General features: G+C 45.1%; 1 protein-coding gene across 2 annotated transcripts in view; it reads left to right on the top strand.

Moving 5' to 3' along the window:
• Window positions 1-21,694, top strand: part of LOC117356478 (GDNF-inducible zinc finger protein 1-like) — a 35,125-nt gene extending 13,431 nt beyond the window's left edge. The window contains exons 6-8 of one of the 2 annotated variants that reach the window (XM_033935723.1): window positions 7,632-7,799; window positions 16,588-16,745; window positions 21,300-21,694. In XM_033935723.1, coding sequence (XP_033791614.1) covers window positions 7,632-7,799; window positions 16,588-16,745; window positions 21,300-21,551 — 578 coding nt within the window. In that variant the 3' untranslated portion in view covers window positions 21,552-21,694. The remainder of the gene's footprint in view (window positions 1-7,631; window positions 7,800-16,587; window positions 16,746-21,299) is intronic. The other variant, XM_033935724.1, reaches the window with a different exon arrangement.
• The last annotated feature ends 3,265 nt before the right edge of the window (window positions 21,695-24,959 follow it).

Genomic DNA, 24,959 nt, shown 5'->3' with positions numbered 1-24,959 from the left:
CGTTCTTCATGAGGTCCAACTTTACTCTATACTTCCAGAGAGCTGAAACTGCAGACAATAAGTTGTGGCAGAAATTGTGTATCACTGGGCAGTGCCTAAACATATGGCCTAAGGAAGCTGTTGGTGATCCACACTTCAGACAACAATTTATCTACGTGAAAGCAGCGAGATGTGTTTTCCCGAGGCGAGAGATAGAGACATAGGGCAAATTTGTATAATAATTCTCACCCATTAGCATTATCTATCGTTTTACAAATGGCCGAGACATGAGCACGAAACAGTGCATAAGTAAGATCAAAGTTAAGGTCCTCTTTCCAAGCCCATGTATACAACTAATAATTCAATTCAGTGGTGGTATTATATAAAGTCCTGGGATGATAGGAAAGAGGAAATTTATTTTGTGCTCCCAAGGTATATATGCTAATTCCTCCTGTACATCTTCCATGAGATCTGTCCATATCAGTCCTGCTAAATAGTATTTTAGCTGCAAATAAGAAAAAAGGTCAGTAGCAGGTATAGAAAATTCCTATTGGAGCAGTTCAAACAATCTCATCTTGCCTTCTCAGTCAATACTTGGATCAATTATTTAATCCCCTTGCTCTCCCAATCAGAGAAGTACTGGCAACATAGTCCCAGGCAGAAACTCAGGGTTATGACAGATGGGTAAAATGGTGAGGTTGTCACAGAGAAGTGAAGCCTTTTAGAGTTCCGCCAGACCGAAATTGCAGAGGGCAAGATGTGCAATTTCTACAGAACCTTTGGCATTCTTTGTCCCAAGGAATGTAAATGGCAGCTAAAGTGTATATTACCCATAAGAGATAATGTCAAAGTTCTTGTACAATCCCACTCTATTCCTGGACAAGTGGGATTATGCATCCTATGTCCGTGAGACTGCTTGTAGGAAACCTCATTTACATAATTCTTCAGACCCTCCTCTCTTATCTCAGGACTGCCTTCTGGTCTCCAGTTGCTTTCCTACAAGTGAGACAGTAGAAGCCAGTCTTTAATTTTTTCTTCTATTCAGTTTTTCATGCGACTTTGCGTCTTCGTGCTGCAAAGGTTCCCTGCGGGGACAGTCACCCTGGCTGTGGGAGATTGCAGATTTTGCAAGTAAAGTCTGCTTCCTGGAGGTTGGCTATTTTGCTGTGCACCTCCTGGACAGCCTGTACTTTCTGATTGGAGCTCAGGGATCATTCCTTTGGGAGCTGGCTCCCCCCAGATTCATCCGCTAGTGGATTTGAGTGCAGGCTGTGAGGCTCCATGGAGGTGTGTCTGGGATTTGGGCTGACTGCGTTCCTCTGCCAGGTCATGTGCGCAGTTTGTCTGAGGGTGGTGGAGGTCTCTGGCCATTGGTATCGGGCTGGAAGGGGCAGTCAGAAGACCAGCAGTCCAGTCTGCAAGGCTTGTTGAGGCACAGGATCTCCCTGTAAGCTGTTTCAGCTTCCTTTATTGCAGTTCCCCAGCACAGCATGACACAGTGAATACAGGGCTCACAGCCTGTCACAGTGATTTTGGGTGGTCTTAAAAAAAATAGTTTTTGGGCAGTTTAGATGTTAGCCCTAGGTCCCTCCACCCCTAAAATTGCTGCATTTTGGGGGTTCCATTTGTCTTTCCCGGGCTATTTTTCTTTGAAAATTGCTCCTGCGGCAGCCATCATGGATTTTCCAATTTGGATTTTGCAAGAAAATCACTCAGATGGACCCCTCAGGGCAGGATAATTTGGATTCATGCCCTGTTTGTGGTGGATGGCTGTCTGGCAACAAGCCGTGTTCCACGTGTTGTACGGCACAGAAGGTTTTATTTGCCCTGGTTACCTCAATCCCTTTAGGGGGTCCTGCCACCCACTCCAGCCATGGCAAGTCCTAAAAGTCAAAATTGGCCCCTTTGGAAAATGTGCTGATGGCCCTGGCGAAATGCAGCTGTGATTCAGCACCAAAGACGAACAAATCATCTAAGCGCCAAAAAGAGTTCCCAGGAGACGGCAGGAATTTATCAACATGCTAGCACCAAATGCATCTCCTTTGGAATCCTTGTTGGTGCTTAGGGTCTTCCCCAGAACACGGGTCTTCAGGCCAGAATCCCCGAGTTGGCCAGGGATGATTTGCTGACTGATGATACAGATGACCTAAGAATGCCGTTGTTTACGAAGACAGGTACTACAACTGAGGGAAATATAGCGACCTTCGTGGATCTCCAGGATCTGGATCTGGATCTGGGAGAGGCTTCAGATATAGGTGAGGACTCCATGGTGTGGAGATTTCTTTAAACCCTCCGCTTTAGTCATTCTAATTTCTGAATCCCTCCAGGAGTTAAAATTGGAGGTTGGGCAGTCAGCAGTGATGGAATGCTCCCTTATGAGTAGGACGAAGCTGCAGTTTTCATCCTTTCCTGATCATCTGGACATAGCAAAACTGCTTACAGATCACTGGGAGGTGCCAGTGGGTCCTCTGAGAGTCGCTAGAGCCATGTCTAAACTCTACTCGAAAGCAGACACATTTAATCAGTATTTGCATCCATGAAAATAGATTCCTTGAAGACTTCAGGAGTGAGAGACACATTGAGAAGGAAGTCAGGGAGCTCGAGGAATTCATTGAGGAAGCATACAGGAGGAGGGTGGCAGAGAACGAACTCCAGATGAAGGATGAAGTTACACCAATATGGAAGGGGGAGCAAGAAGCAGATGACCTCAAAGAAGACAGCCACGGAGGAATACCACAAGAGGGGGAGAAATTGGCTAGTCGATGCCCAGAAGAGAGAGAGAAGCACACTGAGGACATTGACCTGAGACCGAAGCGAAAACTGAAGAAGGGAAAGTCAGCGATCCTAGTGGGAGACTCGATCCTGAGGCATGTGGACAGCCACATAGCAGGAGGGAGAGAGGATCGACTGGTGACCTGCCTCCCAGGAGCGAGAACCAAGGACATCGTGGACAAAATTGGGATGATCCTGGATGGAGCAGAGACGGAAGAGACCACAGTAATGATCCACATCGGGACGAATGATGTCGGCAGGAGAGACTACAGAAGAGGCACGCTGATAGAACAGTTCAAGATTCTGGGAAGGAAGCTGAAGATGAGGACCCAGAAGATAGCATTCTCAGAGATCCTACCGGTACCGAGGGCAGATGTGAAAAGGCAGGAGGAACTACAATCAATAAATGCGTGGATGAGGAAATGGTGTGAGGAAGAAGGTTTCCACTTCGTGAGGAACTGGACAACGTTCTGGGGCAAGAACAAGCTCTACAGGAGAGATGGACTGCACCTGAGCACAGCGGGAACAAGACTTCTAGCAAGCAACGTCATGAGAGGAATAGAACAGGCTTTAAACTAAAAGGAAGGGGAAAGCCGACAGTCGACCTAGAGTCGACGATTCGGAAGAAGGTATCCCATGAAGATACTAAGGGGAAAAAAAGGCTGGGAAGAAGCAAGGGATAAATTACAGGAGTCGACTAACCCAGAAGAGGAGGTTAGAAAGAGTGCAGCAAAAGAGAAGACACCAAGGATCGAAGCACAGGGAAAGGTAGTGAAGACAAGAAAATGCCAGGACCTAAATTGCATATATACTAATGCAAGGAGCCTAAGCAACAAAATGGGGGAACTAGAGGCTTTGGCCAATGCAGAGGACATAGACATCATTGGAATCTCTGAAACATGGTGGAATGAGGAAAGCAAATGGGATACAGCACTGCCGGGGTACAAGCTCTATCGCCAGGACAGGTCAGGACAGAAAGGAGGTGGAATAGCCCTATACATAAAAGAAAGCATACAATCGACAAGAATGGACACAGTGGAGATGACCAACAAGCTGGAATCGCTATGGATTAAAATACCGGATAGGAAAGGACATGAAATAAAGATGGGCCTATACTATCGTCCACCCGGGCAAACCGGAGATATCGACAGAGAAATGGAAACCGAGATGAAGCGAGAATGCAAAAGTGGTTACACAGTTATTATGGGAGACTTCAACTACCCCGGGATAGACTGGAAACTTGGAAGCTCCAGATGCGCTAGAGAGACAGAATTTCTGGAGGCTACACAAGATTGTTTCATGGAGCAGCTTGTTAGAGAACCGACGAGAGGAAATGCAACTTTGGATCTAATCCTAAATGGGCTAATGGGACCTGCAAAGGAAGTGGAAGTAGTGGGACCGTTGGGAAACAGCGATCATAATATGATCAAGTTCAAAGTTGAAGTAGGAATACCGAAAGGAAAGAGAACCATAGCAACAACTTTCAACTTCAGGAAAGGAAACTATGAAGCAATGAGGGAAATGGTAAGGAAGAAACTTAGGAACACTTCCAAGAAATGGCAAACGGTAGAACATGCCTGGCTTTTTTTCAGGGACACGGTGAGCGAGGCGCAAAATTTGTACATACCCAGATTCAGAAAGGGGAACAAAAAGAGTCAAACAAAAGACCCGGTATGGCTGACTAAAATAGTGAAGGAAGCGATAGGCAATAAGAAAAATTCATTCAGGAAATGGAAAAAGGACAAAACTGAGGGGAACTGGATGGAGCACAGGAAGTATCAAAAAGAATGTCACCGAGTGGTTCGAAAAGCCAAAAGAGAGTATGAAGAGAAGCTAGCCAGGGAGGCACGAAATTTCAAACCATTCTTCAGATATGTTAAAGGGAAACAGCCAGCTAGGGAGGAGGTGGGACCGCTGGATGATGGAGACAGGAAGGGGGTAGTGAAGGAGGAGAAAGAAGTCGCAGAAAGACTTAACATGTTCTTTTCGTCTGTATTTACGAACGAAGACACAACCAACTTACCGGAACCTGAGCAATTCTTCAATGGAAATGAAGCAGAAAAATTAACATCCATGGAAGTGAGCCTTGAAGATGTGCGCAGGCAGATAGAAAAACTAAAAACTGACAAATCCCCGGGTCCAGACGGAATCCATCCAAGGGTTCTGAAGGAATTAAAGGAGGAGATAGCAGAACTACTGCAGCAAGTTTGCAACCTATCCCTGAAAACAGGTGTGATACCAGAGGATTGGAAGATAGCCAACGTCACGCCCATCTTCAAAAAGGGATCAAGAGGTGACCCGGGAAACTACAGACCTGTGAGTCTGACCTCGGTTCCGGGGAAAATGGCAGAAGCGCTGATAAAAGAAAACATCGATGAACATTTGGAAAGAAATGAACTTCTGATACCAAGCCAACATGGTTTCTGCAGGGGGAGATCGTGCTTAACTAACTTATTGCACTTCTTCGAAGGAATCAACAAACGGACGGATAAAGGAGACCCCATAGACATCGTATACCTAGATTTCCAAAAAGCCTTTGACAAGGTGCCTCACGAGCGTCTACTCCGGAAACTGAAGAACCATGGGGTGGACGGAGATGTGCATAGATGGATCAGAAACTGGTTGGCGGGTAGGAAACAGAGGGTAGGGGTGAAGGGCCACTACTCGGACTGGAAGAGGGTCACAAGTGGTGTTCCGCAGGGCTCGGTGCTCGGGCCACTACTATTTAATATATTCATAAATGATCTAGAAATAGGGACGACGTGTGAGATAATAAAATTTGCAGACGACACCAAACTATTCAGTGGAGCTCGGACTAAAGAGGACTGCGAAGAATTACAAAGGGACCTGAATAAACTAGGGGAATGGGCGACGAGATGGCAGATGAAGTTCAACGTTGAGAAATGTAAAGTACTGCATGTGGGAAGCAGAAACCTGAGGTACAACTATACGATGGGAGGGATGTTATTGAATGAGAGTACCCAGGAAAGGGACTTAGGGGTAATGGTGGACATGACAATGAAGCCGACGGCACAGTGTGCAGCGGCCGCTAAGAGAGCGAATAGAATGCTGGGTATAATCAAGAAGGGTATTACAACCAGGACGAGAGAAGTTATTCTGCCGTTGTATCGGGCGATGGTGCGCCCGCATCTGGAATACTGCGTCCAATATTGGTCGCCGTACCTTAAGAAGGATATGGCGATACTCGAGAGGGTTCAGAGGAGAGCGACACGTCTGATAAAAGGGATGGAAAACCTTCCATATGCTGAGAGATTGGAGAAACTGGGTCTCTTTTCCCTGGAGAAGAGGAGACTTAGAGGGGATATGATAGAGACTTATAAGATCATGAAGGGCATAGAGAGAGTAGAGAGGGACAGATTCTTCACACTTTCAAAAAATAAAAGAACAAGAGGGCATCTGGAAAAGTTGAAAGGGGACAGATTCAAAACAAATGCTAGGAAGTTCTTCTTTACCCAACGTGTGGTGGACACCTGGAATGCGCTTCCAGAGAATGTAATAGGGCAGAGTACGGTACTGGGATTTAAGAAAGGATTGGACGGTTTCCTGCTGGAAAAGAGGATAGAGGGGTATAAATAGAGGATTTCTGCACAGGTCCTGGACCTGTTGGGCCGCCGCGTGAGCGGACTGCTGGGCATGATGGACCTCAGGTCTGACCCAGCAGAGGCATTGCTTATGTTCTTATGTTCTTATGACGCAGGTTACCAAGCTTAGTTCTGTCCCTAGTGGTGGAGGGGTTGTGCTAAAGGATACACAGGACCATAAGTAAAACTTGCATAATTTAGGGAAAAAATCAGAAAGGGCTCCATAGCTGTCTATTTGTTGTAATGGTAAAGATAGGAACCGCGTTATAAAATTAGCCTCCATGTACATCTCTTCAATGTGAATGAATTGAGTATCATCTAAACAAGTAGCAGTAGTAATAAATATCCAAGTGATTTACAACATACTGTATAACTAAATTGTGAAAGGCGGTGTAGACAACAAGACATAGACATCCACAATAGGGGGTGTAGATTACTAAGTTGTGTTCAACTTTGGCCTGTCATTTGGAAAATTGTTGTCTTAAGAAACATGTAAACCCTGTGGGGACAAATATGGACCTTAGGAACCTGGGCCAACAGGAGTCTTAGGCCTCCCAGTGCATTTTGGGATGCACTTGGAGTGACCTAAGATTCCGTTTGGCCAGATCCCTTATGCCACCCCCCAATGGGGGTTCCGGCAGGAGGAGAGTGGGCAACTTCACAGGGGGGGGATGGGTACCCTGCTGTAGCTGCTAAACTGATCGCAGAAGGGAGATTCCCTTGCTGCGATCGGCTTAGCGGCCACATCTATTTAAAATGTAGACCAGCATTTTGCTGGCCTACATTTCAGGCGCCTATCGCAACCTTAGAAAAATGCCTAGGACTGCCTAAGCTCGCCTAAGGCCACTTCCAGGTGAAACCATGCCCATGCCTAGTCTTGGGTGAGCTTAGGCGGCCCTATGCATCTCCCTAGGCTCGCAGAAATACCTACAATGTAGGCTGCCTGTCTTGGTGTGTTGTTTTTTAAAAAAAAATTTGCATCCTGATTGGCTGGTTAGACAGCGGTAGGACGCCTACCACCACCTACAATCGGGATGCCGTTTATAGAATTTGCCCTAAAGTGTTTCTTAATATTGACCTTCCAGTGTTTCAGGTCAGTTGTTAGCAGATTAGAGAAACATGTCTTCGGTTAACCTCCATTTCTGAGAAAGTAGAATCTCTCTTCTCTGAGTTGTTGTGTAGTCAGTTTGACCCTTGACATATGCATGTGAATTTCATAATTAAATTGTTCTATTGCAAATGACAAGGGGAAGCTAACCTAATTCTTCATCCATATAGGAGAACGTCTTTTTAAATGTGATGTATGTGGAAAACATTTTGCAACCAATGAATACTTAAAGTGTCACAAACGATGTCACATGGGAGCAAAGCCTTACAAATGTGATGTCTGTGGGAAAACATTTGGCTTGAGAGCCTCGTTGGCTCAGCACAATAATGTCCATGCAGGTAAGAGACTCGAGAAGACATCCAAACCTGTTGCATACTAGATCGTGTAGCAGTTCATACTCCTGTAATAGACAAACTAGCATGCTTTTTTTAGGAAATGTTCCCCGTATCTTTAAAGGGCATCCTACTTAATTATTTCAAGTTTCAATTTATTTTATATACCGCAAATACAACCACAGTTAGAGCCTCTTTTACAAAGCCGCACTAGCAGCTGCCGCGTGTCAACAGCCCCGTAGCCCTTTAAATCTCTATGGGCTCTGGGGGCCATTACCACAGCGGCCCGCACTAAATGACTTCATAAAAGAGGCCCTTAGTCTAAGTGGTTTACAATAAAAATATATTATTGAAAGAAAATAAAAGCAAAAATTAAAAAAACATAACAAGGGAGGCAATAAACAAAAACAAGAAATTCAACCAACATACAAACAAAAATGGGTGTAAGGGGAATAAAGAAAGGGGAGGTTACAATAAAAGCAAAAAGGTTGGGAAAGGGAAGCAGTGGAACAAAAGGGAAGGGAAATCACAGTGAAATTCTGCCCAAACAATTAAAGATATAAGCTAAGAAGTCGAGAAAAAGATCAAGAGCAGAAAGCCAAAGAAAAATAGTATGACTTCAATTGCGCCTTTAAAGTCGCAAAAGATTTTTTGATGCGGAGGTAGTAGGGAAGGAATTCCAAAGGGTGGGAGCCATAACGGAGAAAAAGGAATTCCTATGAAAATCGAGAAATAATTGTCGAAATGAAGGGACAATCGGTAACTGTTGCTGAGATGAACGTAATGTTCTTTGTGGTGAATGTGGGACCAGAAGACTGTATAAGAAAGCAGGAAGACCACTAGATAGTATATGGTGAGTGAGAATATTGTATTTGAAAGTAATATGATAAGATACCAGAAGAATATGTTCTGATTTTAAAAGTAATGTAATCAAACTTAGAACAGTGGTACAGTAATCTGACTGCAGCGTTCTGAATTAATTGAAGCCGGTGCAATTGATATTTCGGAAGACCAATGCGAATAGCATTACAGTAGTTGAGTTTGGACAAAACTAAAGAATGCATGAGAGTACAAAATGAGCTAGGTTAGAGAAATGAGTGAATAAATCGAATTTGACAAAGAGCATAGAAAGAAGATACAACCTTAGATGTGTGTGAATGAAAACTTTTAGGGTATTATCTATCTCAACACCTAAGATTTTAGGGCTCCTTTTTCTAAGGTGCACTAGCGATTTTAGTGTGCGCTAAAGATTAGCGCGCACAAACCACGCACTAAATGAAAAATACTAACGCAAGCTCTATGGAGGCATTAGTGTTTAGCGCGCGCGGCATTGTAGTGCCCGCTAAAACCGCTAGCGCACCTTAGTAAAAGGAGCCCTTAGTCTTTAGTGAAAATTTTAAAGGCACTCTTTTCATAGTGAAATTTAGTGTTTTCTATAAATTTTTTTTTAAGAAAAGAGCAACACTATAGTTTGGGGGGAATTAACCTTAAGCTTGTTTGTTGTAGGCCAGTCTGCAATAGTAAAAAGTTGGAACATACTATAATAAATAAAGTTTAAGTTTATGTGGGCCACAAAAAAGCAAAAACATCATTTTTCATAGAAACTTAGTTTTATTTCAAAAAGTACAGTATAAAAAAAGAACAAGAGCAACGATAAAATTAATGTTCCTGACACTTGGCATCTCTTCTCTGCTAATATTTTGCCTATTTCGAGGGAAATCTGTCCGCAGTGATTACTTTTAAAACTGACCTAATGTGAAAATCGGTAATTCTGGAGACGTAGTTCCTTTCATAAGTGTAAATAACTGCTCGCACTGATAAGTACTTCCAAATGGAAAGAATTTCATATGCAAATTTTTCTGTATTTTCAAACCTGGCTGGGAAATATATTAAAGCAAGCTTACTTCACTATATTTTGTCTTCAAATCTGAATCGCACTGGATCTCAATTACTTCCATTTGCATATGATTAGGTACTGATTCTATATTTATTGAAAAAATCGAGGTCTGGCATCTTCTTCCCCTTTCCATCTTATCTATCTTCTCAGAGAGGTCTGGCATCTTCTTCCCCTTTCCTTTTCATCTGTCTTCTCACAGAGGTCTGCCATCTTCTTCTTCCTTTTCCTCCCTGTTGGGATCTGGCACTTTGTGTTTCTGGCCTACAGTCCTGCACTTTTTGGGCCATGGGAAATCAAAGTCTTAGGCCCTTTTCAGTGTATCTCAGGGTGCACGGGAAAGGCCTGCCATTTTGAAGAGACCTGTTGGCAGGAGAGAGTGGACATCCCTCCTGCCAGTTTTCTATCCAAAGGCACAAGGGAGATTTGGGGGGGGGGAGAGAAGAGTCGTGGATCTCTCTGCTGGTTCAGCTAATCACAGCAGGGGAATCCCCAATCAGCTGAGCTGGCAGGACTCCTCGAAGCCACGGTTTCGGGGAGTCCTGCCGGCTCAGCTGATCATGGATTCTCCTGCTGCAATCAGCTGATGGCAAGGTGTGGATTATTTTTGGGATCCCCTGGCAAAGATAGGCACTGAAAATGTAGGCCAGGGTTTTCGGCCTACTTTTTGCGGTGCCCATCTTTGCATGAATTGCTCCTACATAGGTGCTTGAGGCGCAATTCTCTATCCAGCACTGTCGCGTGATTAACACGAGATCGGCAGCCACTTTTAAGTGGCCACTGACGGGTTCTAGTTAGAGCATCCGTGCATTAGTGCTTCCTAAATAGAAGGCAGTAAGTGCTCCAGCATTTTCAATTGCTGTAGACTAATAGCTTAGCCTGCCATTTTCGGTGGACCCTTCCCACCCACCTGATCTCCCCATACATAAGTATATCCAATACAAATTTTTTTTTAATCCTCCTCTCAGGACAAATAGTGATTAGGGAATTTCTCACAGAGGGATTGATAAAACAGACCTTGGGTACTGTACAAGTGAGTGGGAATTAGGAGTTATAAACAGCCTCGAAAAAGTGGGCTTTCAGTATAGATTTGAATACTGCCAGAGATGGAGCTTAACTTAGATAGTCTGTTTCGGGCATACGGTACAGCAAGATAGAAGGGACGGAGTTGGCAATAGAGAAGGGTACAGATAAGAGAGACTTGCCCGATGAACAGGGTTCCCAGGGAGGAGTAGAAGGAGAAATACGAGAGGAGAGATACTGAGGAGCTGCATTGTGAAAGCAGTTGTATGTCAATAAGAAGAGTTTGAACTGTATGCAGAAGTAACGTGAGAGGGGTAATTCCGGAACTTGGAGGCTGGATGGTGGCTGGCTGACAGTTGAGCTCCCTCCTTTTAAACAACACTTCTTTATCTATTTAATTATTAAAAACACCAGCAGGAGTTCCTGGGGAGAGTTGAGCGTGGGAGCCCTTGCTCCGCCCTCTCCCAGACCAGCGGGGGACCCGGATTTAAAAAATCTAAAGCGCCAACGGTGCACAGCCTTTACTGGACCCCCTCCAGCCACCAGCAGGAGTTCCTGGGGAGAGTTGAGCGTGGGAGCCCTTGCTCCGCCCCTCTCCCAGACCAGCGGGGGACCCGAATTTAAAAATCTAAAGTGCCAACGGCGCACAGCCTTTACCGGACCCCTCCAGCCACCAGCAGGAGTTCCTGGGGAGAGTTGAGCGTGGGATCCCTTGCTCCGCCCCTCTCCCAGACCAGCGGGGGACCCGAATTTAAAAAATCTAAGCGCCAATGGCGCACAGCCTTTACCGGACCCCCTCCAGCTACCAGCAGGAGTTCCTGGGGAGAGTTGCTCCACCCCGAAGCCAGAGACTCTCATCGCTCTCCTCAGAAGCAGCTCCCTGCCTTCGGGGCTGTTCCTCTCTTCAGCCCGGTGACTTCGGATAGCGTGGGAGACCTGCTCCGCCTCCGAATTCCCCTGCTGGACCGAGTTTTCTTCAAAAGCAGCACCTCTGCCATCGGGTGCTGCTCCTCGCTCCAACCGCCACTTCGGGCCGCGTGGGAGCCGTTGCTCCGCCCCTGAAGCCCAGAGACTCTCATCGCTCTCCTCAGAAGCAGCTCCCTGCCTTCCGGGCTGCTCCTCTCTTTGGCCCGGTGACTTCGGGCTGCGTGGGAGCCCTGCTGCGCCCCCGAATTCCCCTGCTGGACCGAGTTTTCTTCGAGAGTAGCACCTCTGCCATCGGGTGCTGCTCCTCACTCCAACCGCCACTTCGGGCCGCGTGGGAGCCGTTGCTCCGCCCGAAGCCCAGAGACTCTCATCGCTCTCCTCAGAAGCAGCTCCCTGTCTTCGGGGCTGCTCCTCTCTTCGGCCCGGTGATTTCGGGTAGCGTGAGAGCCCTGCTCCGCCCCCGAATTCCCCTGCTAGACCGAGTTTTCTTCGAGAGCAGCATCTCTGCCATCGGGTGCTGCTCCTCACTCCAACCGCCACTTCGGGCCGCGTGGGAGCCATTGCTCCGCCCCCAAAGTCCAGAGACTCTCATCGCTCTCCTCAGAAGCAGCTCCCTGCCTTCGGGGCTGCTCCTCTCTTCGGCCCGGTGACTTCGGGCAGCGTGGGAGCCCTGCTCCGCCCCGAATTCCTTCACTCTGGCCTCTTATCCTTCTTCTCTGCTCCCTCACAAACACTTCCCACTCCCAAAAACCTCTTCCCAAACTCTCCCGATGCTACATTCCCAAACAACATCTGTCCTGGGCTCAGAATTCCCTTGCTAGTATCCTCCAGACCCCATCATTTCAAAAAACACTGAGGTGCTGACCTCTCCTCCCTAAAACCTGTTCCCCCAGCAAACCTGCCCATCCTTACCTCTGACTCTCTCACCCCAGTCCCTACTCTCTATTGTAATGCCAGGTCCGTCAGAAATAAAACCCAAATAGTAAAAGATTTACTTGAGGATTTTGATCCGGGTTTTTTGTGCATCACTGAATCATGGATCGAAAAAGATGACTTGCTCACACAAAATGAACTCTGTCCCCCAGGCTACCACGGTCTTTTCTCTCCTAGATTAAATCGAAAAGGAGGAGGTCTAGCCCTTCTCTACAAATCATTCTTTAATGTTGAGCTCTTAGAAAAGGGTAGTCACTCCTCCCTGGAATTCATGCTAGCCTCAATAAACGACGAACTTCGCCCCCACCCATTAGGCATCCTGCTACTTTACCGCCCTCCCAACCCCTGGAATAAATCCTCTGACTTTGTTCTTGAGACCATTACAAAGGCCTATCTAAAATTCCAAAGACTACTGATCATAGGTGACATAAACCTTCACCTAGACGACAACACCAACAATGACTCAACTGAGTTCAAAGACTTCCTCACCTCCTTAGGCTTCACTGCTTCCCAGCCCACCTCTACCCATAAAAAGGGGCACTCCATTGACATCATTAGCTTTCTTGACCTGACTGAGCATAAAACTTCCACAGATACGACCCGTTGGGAACATGTCCCCTGGTCGGATCACCTCCTAGGCTCTTTCTGCCTCCTTGTCTTCATGTCAGCCCTTGATACCCCAACCCGTGCCACAAACTCCATCACCTACCGCAAAAAGATCTCAAATGAACTATTCTGGTCCCAGTTTCTCAACAAACTCCCTCCCCTTCCCACCCACACGAACCCTGACTCAATCTGGCACAACTGGGTGACTCTTTCCGAATCCACGTACCCTTGCCCCTCTAACCACTAAAACCATCTCCTATTCTCATAAGGCTCCCTGGTACCTCCCTTATCACAGAGAATTAAAACAGAAATGTCGTGCCCTGGAACGGAGATGGAAAAAATCAAAATCCCCCCTAGACTACATTCGAACTTGTATCCGAGACCCAGATCTCTAAACTTTGCCTCAAACTTAAATCCTGCAAGTGCATCCTAGATCCCTTCCCATCATACCTTTACGAAAAAATCCCTACACAGGCCATCTCTTCCCTTACTATCCTCATAAACAAAGTCTTACTATCGGGCCTGTTCTCCACCGAAATGGGACACATCGCCTTATCCCCTCTTCTGAAAAAACCCGATCTTGACCCTTCCTCACCATCGAACTATCGCCCCATAGCAAACATCCCTCTTTTAACAAAACTTCTAGAGACCATAGTCGCCACTCAGCTCTCCTCTTACCTAGAGAGATTCTCCATTCTCCAACACTACCAATACGGATTTAGGCCCAATTTCAGCACCGAGTCCCTCCTAGTTTCCCTAATCTCAAAGGTGCAACAACTACACGCCCAAAACAAATTTGCTGTTCTCCTACAGTTTGATCTCTCCGCGGCTTTCGACGTCGTGCATCACGACATACTAATCTACCAACTTTCCGAGATTGGGATAGACTCTTCTGTCCTAAAGTGGTTCTCAAACTTCCTTCGCGATCGTTCCTACATTGTCAACACAAACGGCTCCAAATCCGCTTCATGGACACCATCCTGTGGTGTTCCACAGGGCTCTCCCCTATCCCCTATTCTCTTCAACATATATATGACCTCCCTGAAGCTCCTTAAACTATCCCCCCTTGAAACAATTTACACATATGCAGACGATATCCTCATCCTCCTGGAAACAGATCCAAACCTCACAAACCTCCAAGAGAACATCACATCATGCATAATGAGACTTCATGCCTGGTCCCTCTCAGTACAGATGAAATTAAATGAATCAAAAACAAAATTACTCTGGCTCGGCCCAAAATTAGCCCACCTGCCCGCCCTCTTCACCCTACCCACAGGCCCTGCTCTTCACCTTGAGTTCTCAAGTAAGGTCCTTGGCATCACTATCGACTCCTCCCTTTCCCTCAACGATCACCTGAATTCCCTGGCAAAATCTTGTTTTTTCAGCCTCCACATGCTGAGGAAAGTTAGATCCTATTTTCACCAAAAGCATTTCACCGTCCTTGTACAATCCATCATCCTATCCAAACTCGATTATTGTAACGCCATCTACTTAGGCCTAACGAAAAAAAGTCTTCGCAGACTCCAGCTTATCCAGAACACTGCGGCTAAGCTGATTTTTGCTAAACGCAAATATGACCACGTCTCCCCTCTACTTACCAATCTTCACTGGCTCCCAGTACTTTCCAGAATTCATTTCAAATGCTCCTGCCTGGCTTTCAAGATCATTCACGGCATCCTTCCGCCCCTAATCCCTCTATCCTTCCTCGCCCCGACACCAACTACCACCAGATCTGCCCACAGACATAAACTATCCTTCCCCTCTCTACACGGTATCCTCTACGCAGGTAAACTGGGTAGATCCCTCCTCTCCAAAATCACCGGCCTCTGGAACGACCTCACTGCCCCGTTGCGGAACCTGGACTCCCTCCAACTATTCCGAAAACAACTGAAAACCTGGCTTTTCTCTAGCATATAATAATCTCTTCTCCTGATTACATCCCCTCTTTTTATGCTTTGTAAACTCTTTCTCTTCTCTCTTCCCATATTTTTTAAACTCTGTAAACCGTGTTGAGCTCCACTTCAGTGGAGAAGATGCGGTATATAAACCTAAGGCTTAGTTTAGTTTAGTTTAGTAATGTGTGCATAGCAACAGTGGCAGAATATAACTTCATGCTTCTTCGTTGGTGAGACATGGTAGAGGGAGGCTGCCCATAGGAATTGCTGCTGTCCCTAGTGACAGATCCGAGGTAGACTGGAGAGAGGAGTTTCAGATACCAGGGTGGAGGAAAGGGAGAGAGGCACCCCACTGAGAGGCCTCATGGGCTGCCAGACTTGGTGGGCCTGGGGCCACCCAGACCCAACTACAGCTAAGCCACTGCTGTAAGCTAATGCTAATATTAGCACACAGCCTGAAAATAAATAAATTGAAGAAAGACTGAATTTACGGCAGTTTTAGAAATGGGCTTAGCATGTGGGAAAGCCTCCCATGTTAGGACACGCTAGACCCATTTTCTAGCACACCTTATATTAAAAGGGCCCCTCAATATTTAGTACCAGAATCTGGGATATTTTTTTTAACTGAACAGAAATGCATAAATCCATGTTGTCAGAGCCACGGGGGCGAGAAACAAAAATAAAACATTACTTATTTGATAACAACCTAAGCTGCAGTAAGCATTAATGTGTGCTTATTGCTGCAAAAAAGGCTTAGAGGAGAATTATAAAAAAAATTCAAGATGCTCTTGAAAATCTATTTTTTTCAACAAGCATTCAACATAGAGATAATCACATTTATTGATATAGAGCTTGTGTGCAATGGATTAGTTCAGAAGGATACAGCAGAGATGTATTTTTGTTTAACCCCCCTCCTTTTTTTTTTTTAGTTCTTTTTAGATGATTTTAGGTCTATCCTGTTAATTTCAGGGAGTTCCTTGGATCTGTTAAAAGTTAAAGTAAATGATCAAATTTTAATAAACATAATTTTTACATGTGCGCTGTACCCATGTGCTAAAAAATAAAATTTAACTTTTAGCATGAGGAGGGTTCTGCACCAAACAATTAGCGCAGAACATGCCCATTGTTGCACGCTGATTAGTGCATGGCTAGTGCTTAAGCCCTTGCTACCTACATAATGCATGGCAGTAGGGACTCACATACTAGTGGCCATATACTATGGGAAAATTAACATGTGGCCATTAATGGGGAAAATTAAAAGGGTGTCATTTTACCTTAGTGGTAAAAATGGCTTAAACACAAAGGAATGACCTGCATAAAGATGGGCTAAAGCCACTTTTTACTACAGTTTGGGAGGAGGGCCTCCAAGAGAATATCATTTTGGAAAATTTTTAGAAACCATTTAGAGTTGTAATGTATTCCTCTTTATGTGGCAACTGAAAGTTGTGGTTAGGGTGAGCAATGCCATTCTAGTTGTTTTGGTTTTATTTTGTTTTTTTGTTTTGCTTTTTAGAAACACGACCTTACTTCTGTGAGCAATGTGGAAAAACCTTTACCCAGCAAGGAGCTCTCAGGCGCCACCAGCGAATTCATACAGGGGAAAAGCCATACAAATGTAGGGCCTGTGAGAGAACCTTCACAGACATGTCTACTTTACGAAGACACGTATCGGTGTGTGTGGTTTGAAAGTAGCTATATTTTAAATTAATATATTTTACAGTCAATATTATTGTGTTATGTAGCCAACCTTTTCAACACTAACTTGCAGGGTAGATTTAAATCATGGTTTTCTACAGACTCATTCTTGCTGGTATAATCTTAACACTTCTCCCTCCGTATTCGCTGTGATAAGGGATTAACAGAACCGCAAATACAGAAAAACCGTGAATAACTTTTTCATATGTTATTCACTGTCTTCTATTAAAAACCATCATGAATATGATGAAACCGCGAATAACATGGTGGGAGACCTTGACTGTTCCTGTAGGAGAGGCAAAACATGGTGAAGAAAGTGACTGGTATAGAGGTACTTCATATTTTTCTGATTCCAGGTTGGAGTTATCGGTACTTTTTCCTTACCATATCAACTTTGTATTGCATGTATCGGCTCCGGCCCTCCGACCCATGGTAGCAATGTATCCAATATTTTCCCCTGCTTGCTGGGTATGTCATTGTCTTAAACTGTCCTCAGCTGTCTCTCCTTTTCTCCTGATTCAGGGGAACTGTAATTTTCTACCGAGGCTCCAGCACTCGCCCTTTCAAAGATGGGCCCAAAGGGGATTATGTTATCTTTTTCACCTGTTTACAGAATCTGGACTTTATGCTTCTTTCGCAACTTTACAACGTACCTATGGCCTCCTGGGAATGGACATTTTTGCCTATTATCAAATACACCATTATGTCCGCTCATTACCGGCTTGTCATTTAACTGAAACTTGTTGGGAAGCTCTTTCTGAAATGTTTAGTCTCTCAGCTCAACAACACATCCCTCTGCGATTTCACCAGGTGGGAATACTGGACAGTCAACCTGGCATTAATTTGGAGATTTTGGCAACATCTTGGGAAGAAGATCTTCACTGTTCTCTTTCAGCACAACATAGGAAAATGCAAGGTCATGCATGTAGGGAAAAAGAATCCGATGTTCACTTACAAAATGGGGGGATCACCGCTAGGGGTGAGTAACCTTGAAAGAGACCTGGGAGTGATGGTAGACACATCATTGAAGGCGTCAGCACAGTGCGCCACAGCCTCAAGGAAGGCGAACAGAATGTTGGGCATCATTAAGAAGGGTATCACAACCAGGACGAAGGAAGTAATCCTGCCACTGTATCGTGCAATGGTGCGCCCGCACCTGGAGTACTGTGTCCAGTACTGGTCGCCGTACCTCAAGAAGGACATGGCGGTACTTGAGAGAGTCCAGAGAAGAGCAACTAAGCTAATAAAGGGTATGGAAGACCTCTCATATACTGACAGACTGAAGAAGTTGGGGCTTTTCTCCCTGGAAAAGCGGAGACTTAGAGGAGACATGATAGAAACCTTCAAGATCATGAAGGGCATAGAAAGAGTGGACATGGACAGATTTTTCAAATTACGGGGAACCACAAGCACAAGGGGGCACTCGGAGAAATTGAAAGGGGAAAGGTTTAGAACAAACGCCAGGAAGTTCTTTTTCACTCAGAGGGTGGTGGATACATGGAACGCGCTACTGGAGGATGTGATAAGCAGAAGCACACTACAGGGCTTCAAAGAGGGTCTGGACAGGTACCTGGAGGACAAAGGGATTGAGGGGTACAGATAGGAGTAGAGGTAGGTAATAGGGATAGAATTAGAGGATCAGAGGCAGTTACAAAATTAGTCATGGACACTGTTCAGGCAATTAGGCCTGATGGGCTGCCGCGGGAGCGGACCGCTGGGCAGGATGGACCTCTGGTCTGACTCAGCGGAGGCAACTTCTTATGTTCTTATGTTCTTAACCAGTGACTTTCTCTATGCAAGCTGATGTAATTTGGGGGGAGGAGTCAGCAAGCTAAAAACTGTGAATAATTGAAACCGCGAATGCTGAAACCGTGAATACAGAGGGAGAAGTGTAATATGTACAACCAGATCTCATCAGAATAGGCCAGTTCTTGATATACTGCTCAAAACAGTCCACTATGGAGTTCCATCTAACACCTGGTGGAAGCATTAGTTTTGTTCCTTCCATTTTTTTCAGAGCTGCTGCTGCAGCAAAATGATTGATACAGAAAGTATTTAGCAATTTCAACAACATTAGTCTTTTAATTCTGGAATATTGAAGTCTTTGGCTAGGAGGTACAGCAAATGAGCATTGCAACCATATGTTAGCTTGGTATTCTTTTCATGCTCGTCTACATTTCTTCTTATTTTGGTTACATTTGCAGTGTTGTCTGTAACTAAAATGCATACTAGACATTTGAGTTTTTGTTCACTTTTAATAATAGCTTTTGCTGCTACTTTCTGTAGGTACAGTACTCCCCCGAAATTCGCGGGGGTTCCATTCCAGGAACCCCTTTGAATTTTGAAAAACCGCAAATACGGTTTTTAGGCAGGGGAGACGGGAGAGGGTAGCTGGAGAGGCAGGAGAGGGCAGCCGGAGAGTCAGCAAGTGAAGGAAATCACTCGCTGTATGCTCCAACCGCCTCTTCCTGTACTAAAGTCGGGCCTCACCAATCAGGAGCTGCTTTGACACGCAGCTCCTGAATGGTAAGGCCCGACTTTAGTACAGGAAGAGGCGGTTGGAGCATACAGCGAGTGATTTCCTTCATTCACCGGTGCTCCGACTGACCTCTCCTGCCCGGTCATTTGTGGTTGGAAAATACCTCGAATGACCGGGACTGTGAACCGCCGACCGTGAATTCGTGGGGGAACACTGTATTCTTCTCTATATTCATTTCCTGAGGTATCAATTGTTTCTGCAAGAAAGACGTTCCTTTTCTTCTGTTGTTATACAAGCATATACAACAGGATCATTGTAGACATTATTCCGCCTATCAAGGCTTACCAGAAAAGTTTAAACATTTGCATTAATATACAGCCTCATGCTACAAAATTAAAAACTAATCTTGTTTCATGATGAATAACGTTTGGACTATATTTTTCTATTTAAGATACATTATCTTTAGATAGTTTTCCTCAAAAAAGCATTTTCTTAAAAAAAAAATCCAATTTAAATGAGAGAGAAATTCATTTTTAAATTTTTTTTGGAAACATTGATTTTTATCCACCATGCAAACTTGTGATAATGGTTTGCAGTTACGGTGTGGTACTTGACAAAATGTAGGTGCAATAAAGTTTTTCTTGTGCCTCTTAACTAGATAACATGATTCAGTTATTTGTTACTGTTTGTGGCATTAATTGCACCATGTTAATCTTTCATGTTAACAGTTAATGCGCAGTAACATCCTCCACTTTAAGGCGCAGTCGTTACCTATTCCATGCTCCCTTTTGCGTTAGCTGTTAATAAGGCAATTAGTGTGCCTTAACTGCCAAGTGTCATATTAACTTTTAATACAGATTTTGACTTAATTATTAGTTAACTGTTAACAATAATTATTTCAAACACACAGTAAATAGGCTGCCTCCTTAAGGTGAAATACTGTATCACATATTGAGTGATGAAGCACCAAGACCCTTATTCTAGAATTATTATTCACAATTCACACATGTGAATACTGCTATATATGTGCAAAGTCTGATTTCCAAAAAAGGCTTGATTTGGACAGGTCAAAAATCTACACACATGTATACTCCATTTCATGAAGAGAATGCACGTGCATTGCCCAGTATTTCATCAGTGAGGCCTGGATTCTCTATATCAGTGTCTCGAAAACTTTGTGAAGCCGCGGAGCACTAAACTGGTGGCCGCGGCTCAAGGGCATCAGGAAGTGCGTGGATGTCATCACGTCAACATCCACACATGCACAAAGGCCCTCCAGGCCAGCAAGTGGGAGGTGCTGGAAGGGAAGAGGCTCCTTTTAAACAGTCTCCAAAGTGTATATTAATGGAGTAGGTAAGATAGAGTTGACTAATTCATAGGGTGTTCAGAATTGTGGGGTGGGTGGAGGAGAGTGGGGGAACAAAATGAAAAATCTTGTAATTTTGAATGTATAATCCATAAAGATTTATTTAAAAATGCAGGTTTGAGAAATATTGATATTTTAATAAAGATGAATTTTAATAAAACAGTCTCGGAGCACTGGCTCTCTTGCTAGCAGGCTGTTGCTCTTGGGTGAAAGTTAACTTGTGAAATTTGCTTCAGACTGCATAATAAGCTGTTTTATTTACATGTTAATCTTTGCATTAAGCTACATAATTAACGGTTAATGTGTTATGTGCCAATTATTGCTTGTTAATTGGCATATAAAGTACATTAATCTTCTTACTCGATACTGCCAAATGTCACCTGTATCTGGATGTAATTTACCTTGAGCTACCAATTAAATGTTGTGAGGTAAATCTTAATAGATAAGTAACATAGGCAAAACATTAGCTAAATACACGTGTTCTAATCCTGGCTTAAATCACTGAGATATTCTTGAAACCTTTTGCAGACTCATTATTTCATTGGTTTGTGTTGCTTATTTCTAGATTCCTAGACTTTATCTTAACAGAGCAAATTTAAAAACCACCTTACCTACCTTATGAACAAAGTATGTTTTCATTAAAGTAGTTTTCACTTGTTTTTTTATTTTGTTTTATTGTTTCTAGATCCATGATCGGAGTGTTCACTGGAGGAGCTTCTTAATAGATCTGACTACCAAAAAGGACCATAATTGGTCCAAGATAGAAACTTTAGCAGATACCTGTATTGGGGAAGACTCAACACAGGAAATTTGGTCAGGTGACCAAGATAAACCTGACAAACCTGAAAATGCAAGAGATATAAATACAAAGCACATACCTGCAAATGTTAATCCTATAGACAAACATAACTCTCTCACATACTTTTTATCACAATAGTTTATATGTATTGCATGGAGAGTTCTGAAATATCTTTTTTTATGAAATACAGTGGTACCTTGGATTACGAGCATAATCCGTTCCAGGAGCATGCTCGTAATCCAAAATGCTCGTATATCAAAGCAAATTTCCCCATAGGAAGTAAGGGAAACTTGCTTTGATATGTTCCCACCCCCCTCCCCACACGAGGCCAGCAGCGCTGCTCCCCCCCCATGAGAACCGGCATTGCTCCCCCCGAAGCCCCCCCCGCAAACCGGCACCCTCCCCCCCACGATCCGGCACCCCCCCCCCCCCGCCGCCATCAGGCACCCCCCCCGGTGCCATCGGGCACCCCCCCCCGCCGCGACCTGAGGTCCCCCCAACCCACCCGAACCTTCTTCTTACTTTTCTGTAGCCTCCACAGTGGTCCGGCATCAGCATGTCCTGTGCATGCCGGTGCCTGAAGATCTGCTTCCTGTGCTGGGCCTGAGAGTTCACGTTCGACGTGAGAGTTCACGTTCGACGTGAACTCTCAGGCCCAGCACAGGAAGCACATCTTCAGGCACCGGCACCACGCACAGGACATGCTGGTGCCAGTGCCGCTGCGGAGGCTACAGAAAAGTAAGAAGAGGGTTCGGGTTGGTTGGGGGGACCTCAGGTCGCAGCGGGGGGGTGCCCGATGGCGGCGGGGGGGGGGGGGGGGGCCGGTTCACAGGGGAGGCGCTCGCAAATCGAAGCGCGCTCGGTTTCCGAGGCGCCGATTTTGCGAATGTTTTGCTCGTCTTGCAAAACACTCGCAAACTGGTGCACTCGTAAACCGAGGTACCACTGTACTGCCATTTTACCCTTGTAAATAAGTTTCTTGATGCTTCTTGGTTTAGAGGATAGGGATCAGTACAATCAGTGATTTCTAACATTTACCTATATATCACTGAGAAATATTTATACTGCCTTCCTTTTGAAAAGAGAAAATGTTGTCATTAATAAGTCGGTCCCAAATCAGTGTTTCAGCCAATTAAGTGAGGTAAACCTGATACCTCCTGTTTGTTACTGAAGCTTAAAGCCTCCCACCAAGAAATATGAGGGACTGATTCTGTAAGTAGCACCTGACACGGTAGGTGCCTACAAAAGTGGCGCCTGCAGCGTGTCAATCATGGACATGCATCACTTACAGAATCGTGGCTAGCAAGGACTCTAGGCACCTAGGGTTCTTGTAGGATCACGGCCAGCATCACCGAGTGACTTTGAAGTCTGCCGCTGCCCCTAAACATGCCCACTTACAGGCTTCGGCATCAGTCCTGAAGGGCGCTTTTTTTTTTTTTTTTTAAGTTAGGTGCTAGCAAGTGTGATCTAGGCGCCTGCCGGCATCTCCACATCTCTTTTGAATTGAAAGCATTTGAAATATTCTATCGGGTCTCCTGAAGCAGATTCCGAAACGGGGCCACGTTGAGACCCCTGGATTATGTTGAGAGCTAAGTGAAGACTTTTCTAAATTTGTGATTGCTTGCTATTTGAATATAATTACTTTTGAGTGAATTCAAGTAGTATAAATAAGAAGAAGAAAAAGATAAAAAAGAAGCTAAAATTATGATTTCTAGTCTCAGAGATTGATCACATGATTGAAACGCAATGACTGGAATGTGAACTCTTGCCAAGGGGGTGTTCGCACTCCCTATTGGAGATTCATATCTCTGAGCGAATTAAAAACATTTGATCACTCTCTAGAGACTTTAACTCTATAGGAGTCAGTTTATATTTATACAACATTCACATTTTACTGATTTCCTTCATTCAAGCCAATTACCCTGTTTTGACAAGTGATGGCATCTAATTTTTGGCAGCTCTTTTGAGAATCTGGCCCTGAATGTCCACTGCGTCCTAGTACAGAGTTGAAAGCATCAGTCTTGTGATCTTTATACTTTGTCCTGCCTCTCCCCCATTCCAGATTTCTGTGCCCTCAGATTTTTGTTTCTTAGCTAACTTCAAATTTGATATATGCTGTGAAGGTGATTTTTATCAATGTTTTTCTGCATGTGGAGCCAGCCTGTTTGACATATGGGAGGAGGGCTTTTATAAATTAACACAGCCTTATACATATGTATAAGAACACAAGCCAACAAGAACATACCTGCTTATACATATTCTGGGTAGTGGGTATAATTTGGATGAAGCAGCTATGATGTGCATGTGAATTTGTGTACTGTTGTGGCTAGTTCTAGGTTCTTTATAAAAGCTCATAGGTGCTACCTTCACAATTTTTTAGATACCTTGTTATAATCTACTATAATAAAATGCTAAGCACGCAAGCGCACTCTTACTGCCGTGATCAGTAGGTCGTGGCTGGCAGGAGTGCGCATACAGCGGTCCCTGCGGTCTTGCCGGCTCCCTTACAGATCACGCCTGGCGTGGCTCCCCCCTCAATCACTGTAAGGAAGTTTTTCGTCGGCGCACTCCCCCCCCCCCTCGGCACACCCAAACCCTCCCATCTGAGCCTCCCACCGCGAGATGACCAAAAACCTCCCGACTCCAGCAGCGTCCACAGAACTGTAAACACGCTGCTTCGTGACCTTCTACTGCCCTGATTTCCTCTGCCGCGTCCCTGAGACGCAGCAGAGGAAATCACGGGCAGTAGAAGGCCACGAAGCAGCGTGTTTAGAGTGTTGCGGACGCTGCTGGAGTTGGGAGGTTTGTATGTCGTCTCGCAGTGGGAGGATCAGATGGAAGGGCCAGTGGGGTCGGCTGCATGGCAGCGGTAGTGGTGGTGGTGGAAACAGTGGTTCTACTGCACAGGGGGATGGAAGGGAGGGAGGGATAGAAAAATGCTGGGTTCTACTGTACAGGGGGATGGAGGTAGAAATGGAAAGATGCTGCTCAAGGGTTCTACTGCATAGGGAGATGGGAGGCAGGCAGGCTGGCTTTGGGGGGTGGGGGTGGGACAAATTCTGGAAGGTAGTGAGGGGGACATAGGAAGGAGGCACTGGGGGCACTAAGGACATAGGAAGGGGAGCTGACGGCACTAAGTACATAGGCACTGAGGGCACTAAGGACACGGGAAGGAGGCACTGGGGGCACTAAGGATATGGGAAGGAGTCACTGGGGGCACTAAAGACTTGGGAAGGAGTCACTGGGGGCACTAAGGACATGGTAAGGAGGCACTGGGGGCACTAAGGACATAGGAAGGGGAACTGAGGGCACTAAGGACATAGGAGGCACTGGGGGCACTAAGGACATGGGAAAGAGACACTGGGGGGCACTAAAGACATAGGAAAGGGTACTAAGGACATGGGAAGGAAGCACTGGGGGCACTAAGGACATAGGAAAGGGCACCTAGTACCCGTTAATGTAACGGGCTAAAACACTAGTATTTGTATATAAAGGTTAAATACAAGCAAAGGCATTATAAAGGTAAGTTTTTAAAGCTTTATCTGC

The sequence above is a fragment of the Geotrypetes seraphini genome, chromosome 3 (assembly GCF_902459505.1).
Source record: "Geotrypetes seraphini chromosome 3, aGeoSer1.1, whole genome shotgun sequence".
NCBI lineage: Eukaryota > Metazoa > Chordata > Amphibia > Gymnophiona > Dermophiidae > Geotrypetes > Geotrypetes seraphini.
This window is presented reverse-complemented; position numbering and strand designations above follow the sequence as displayed.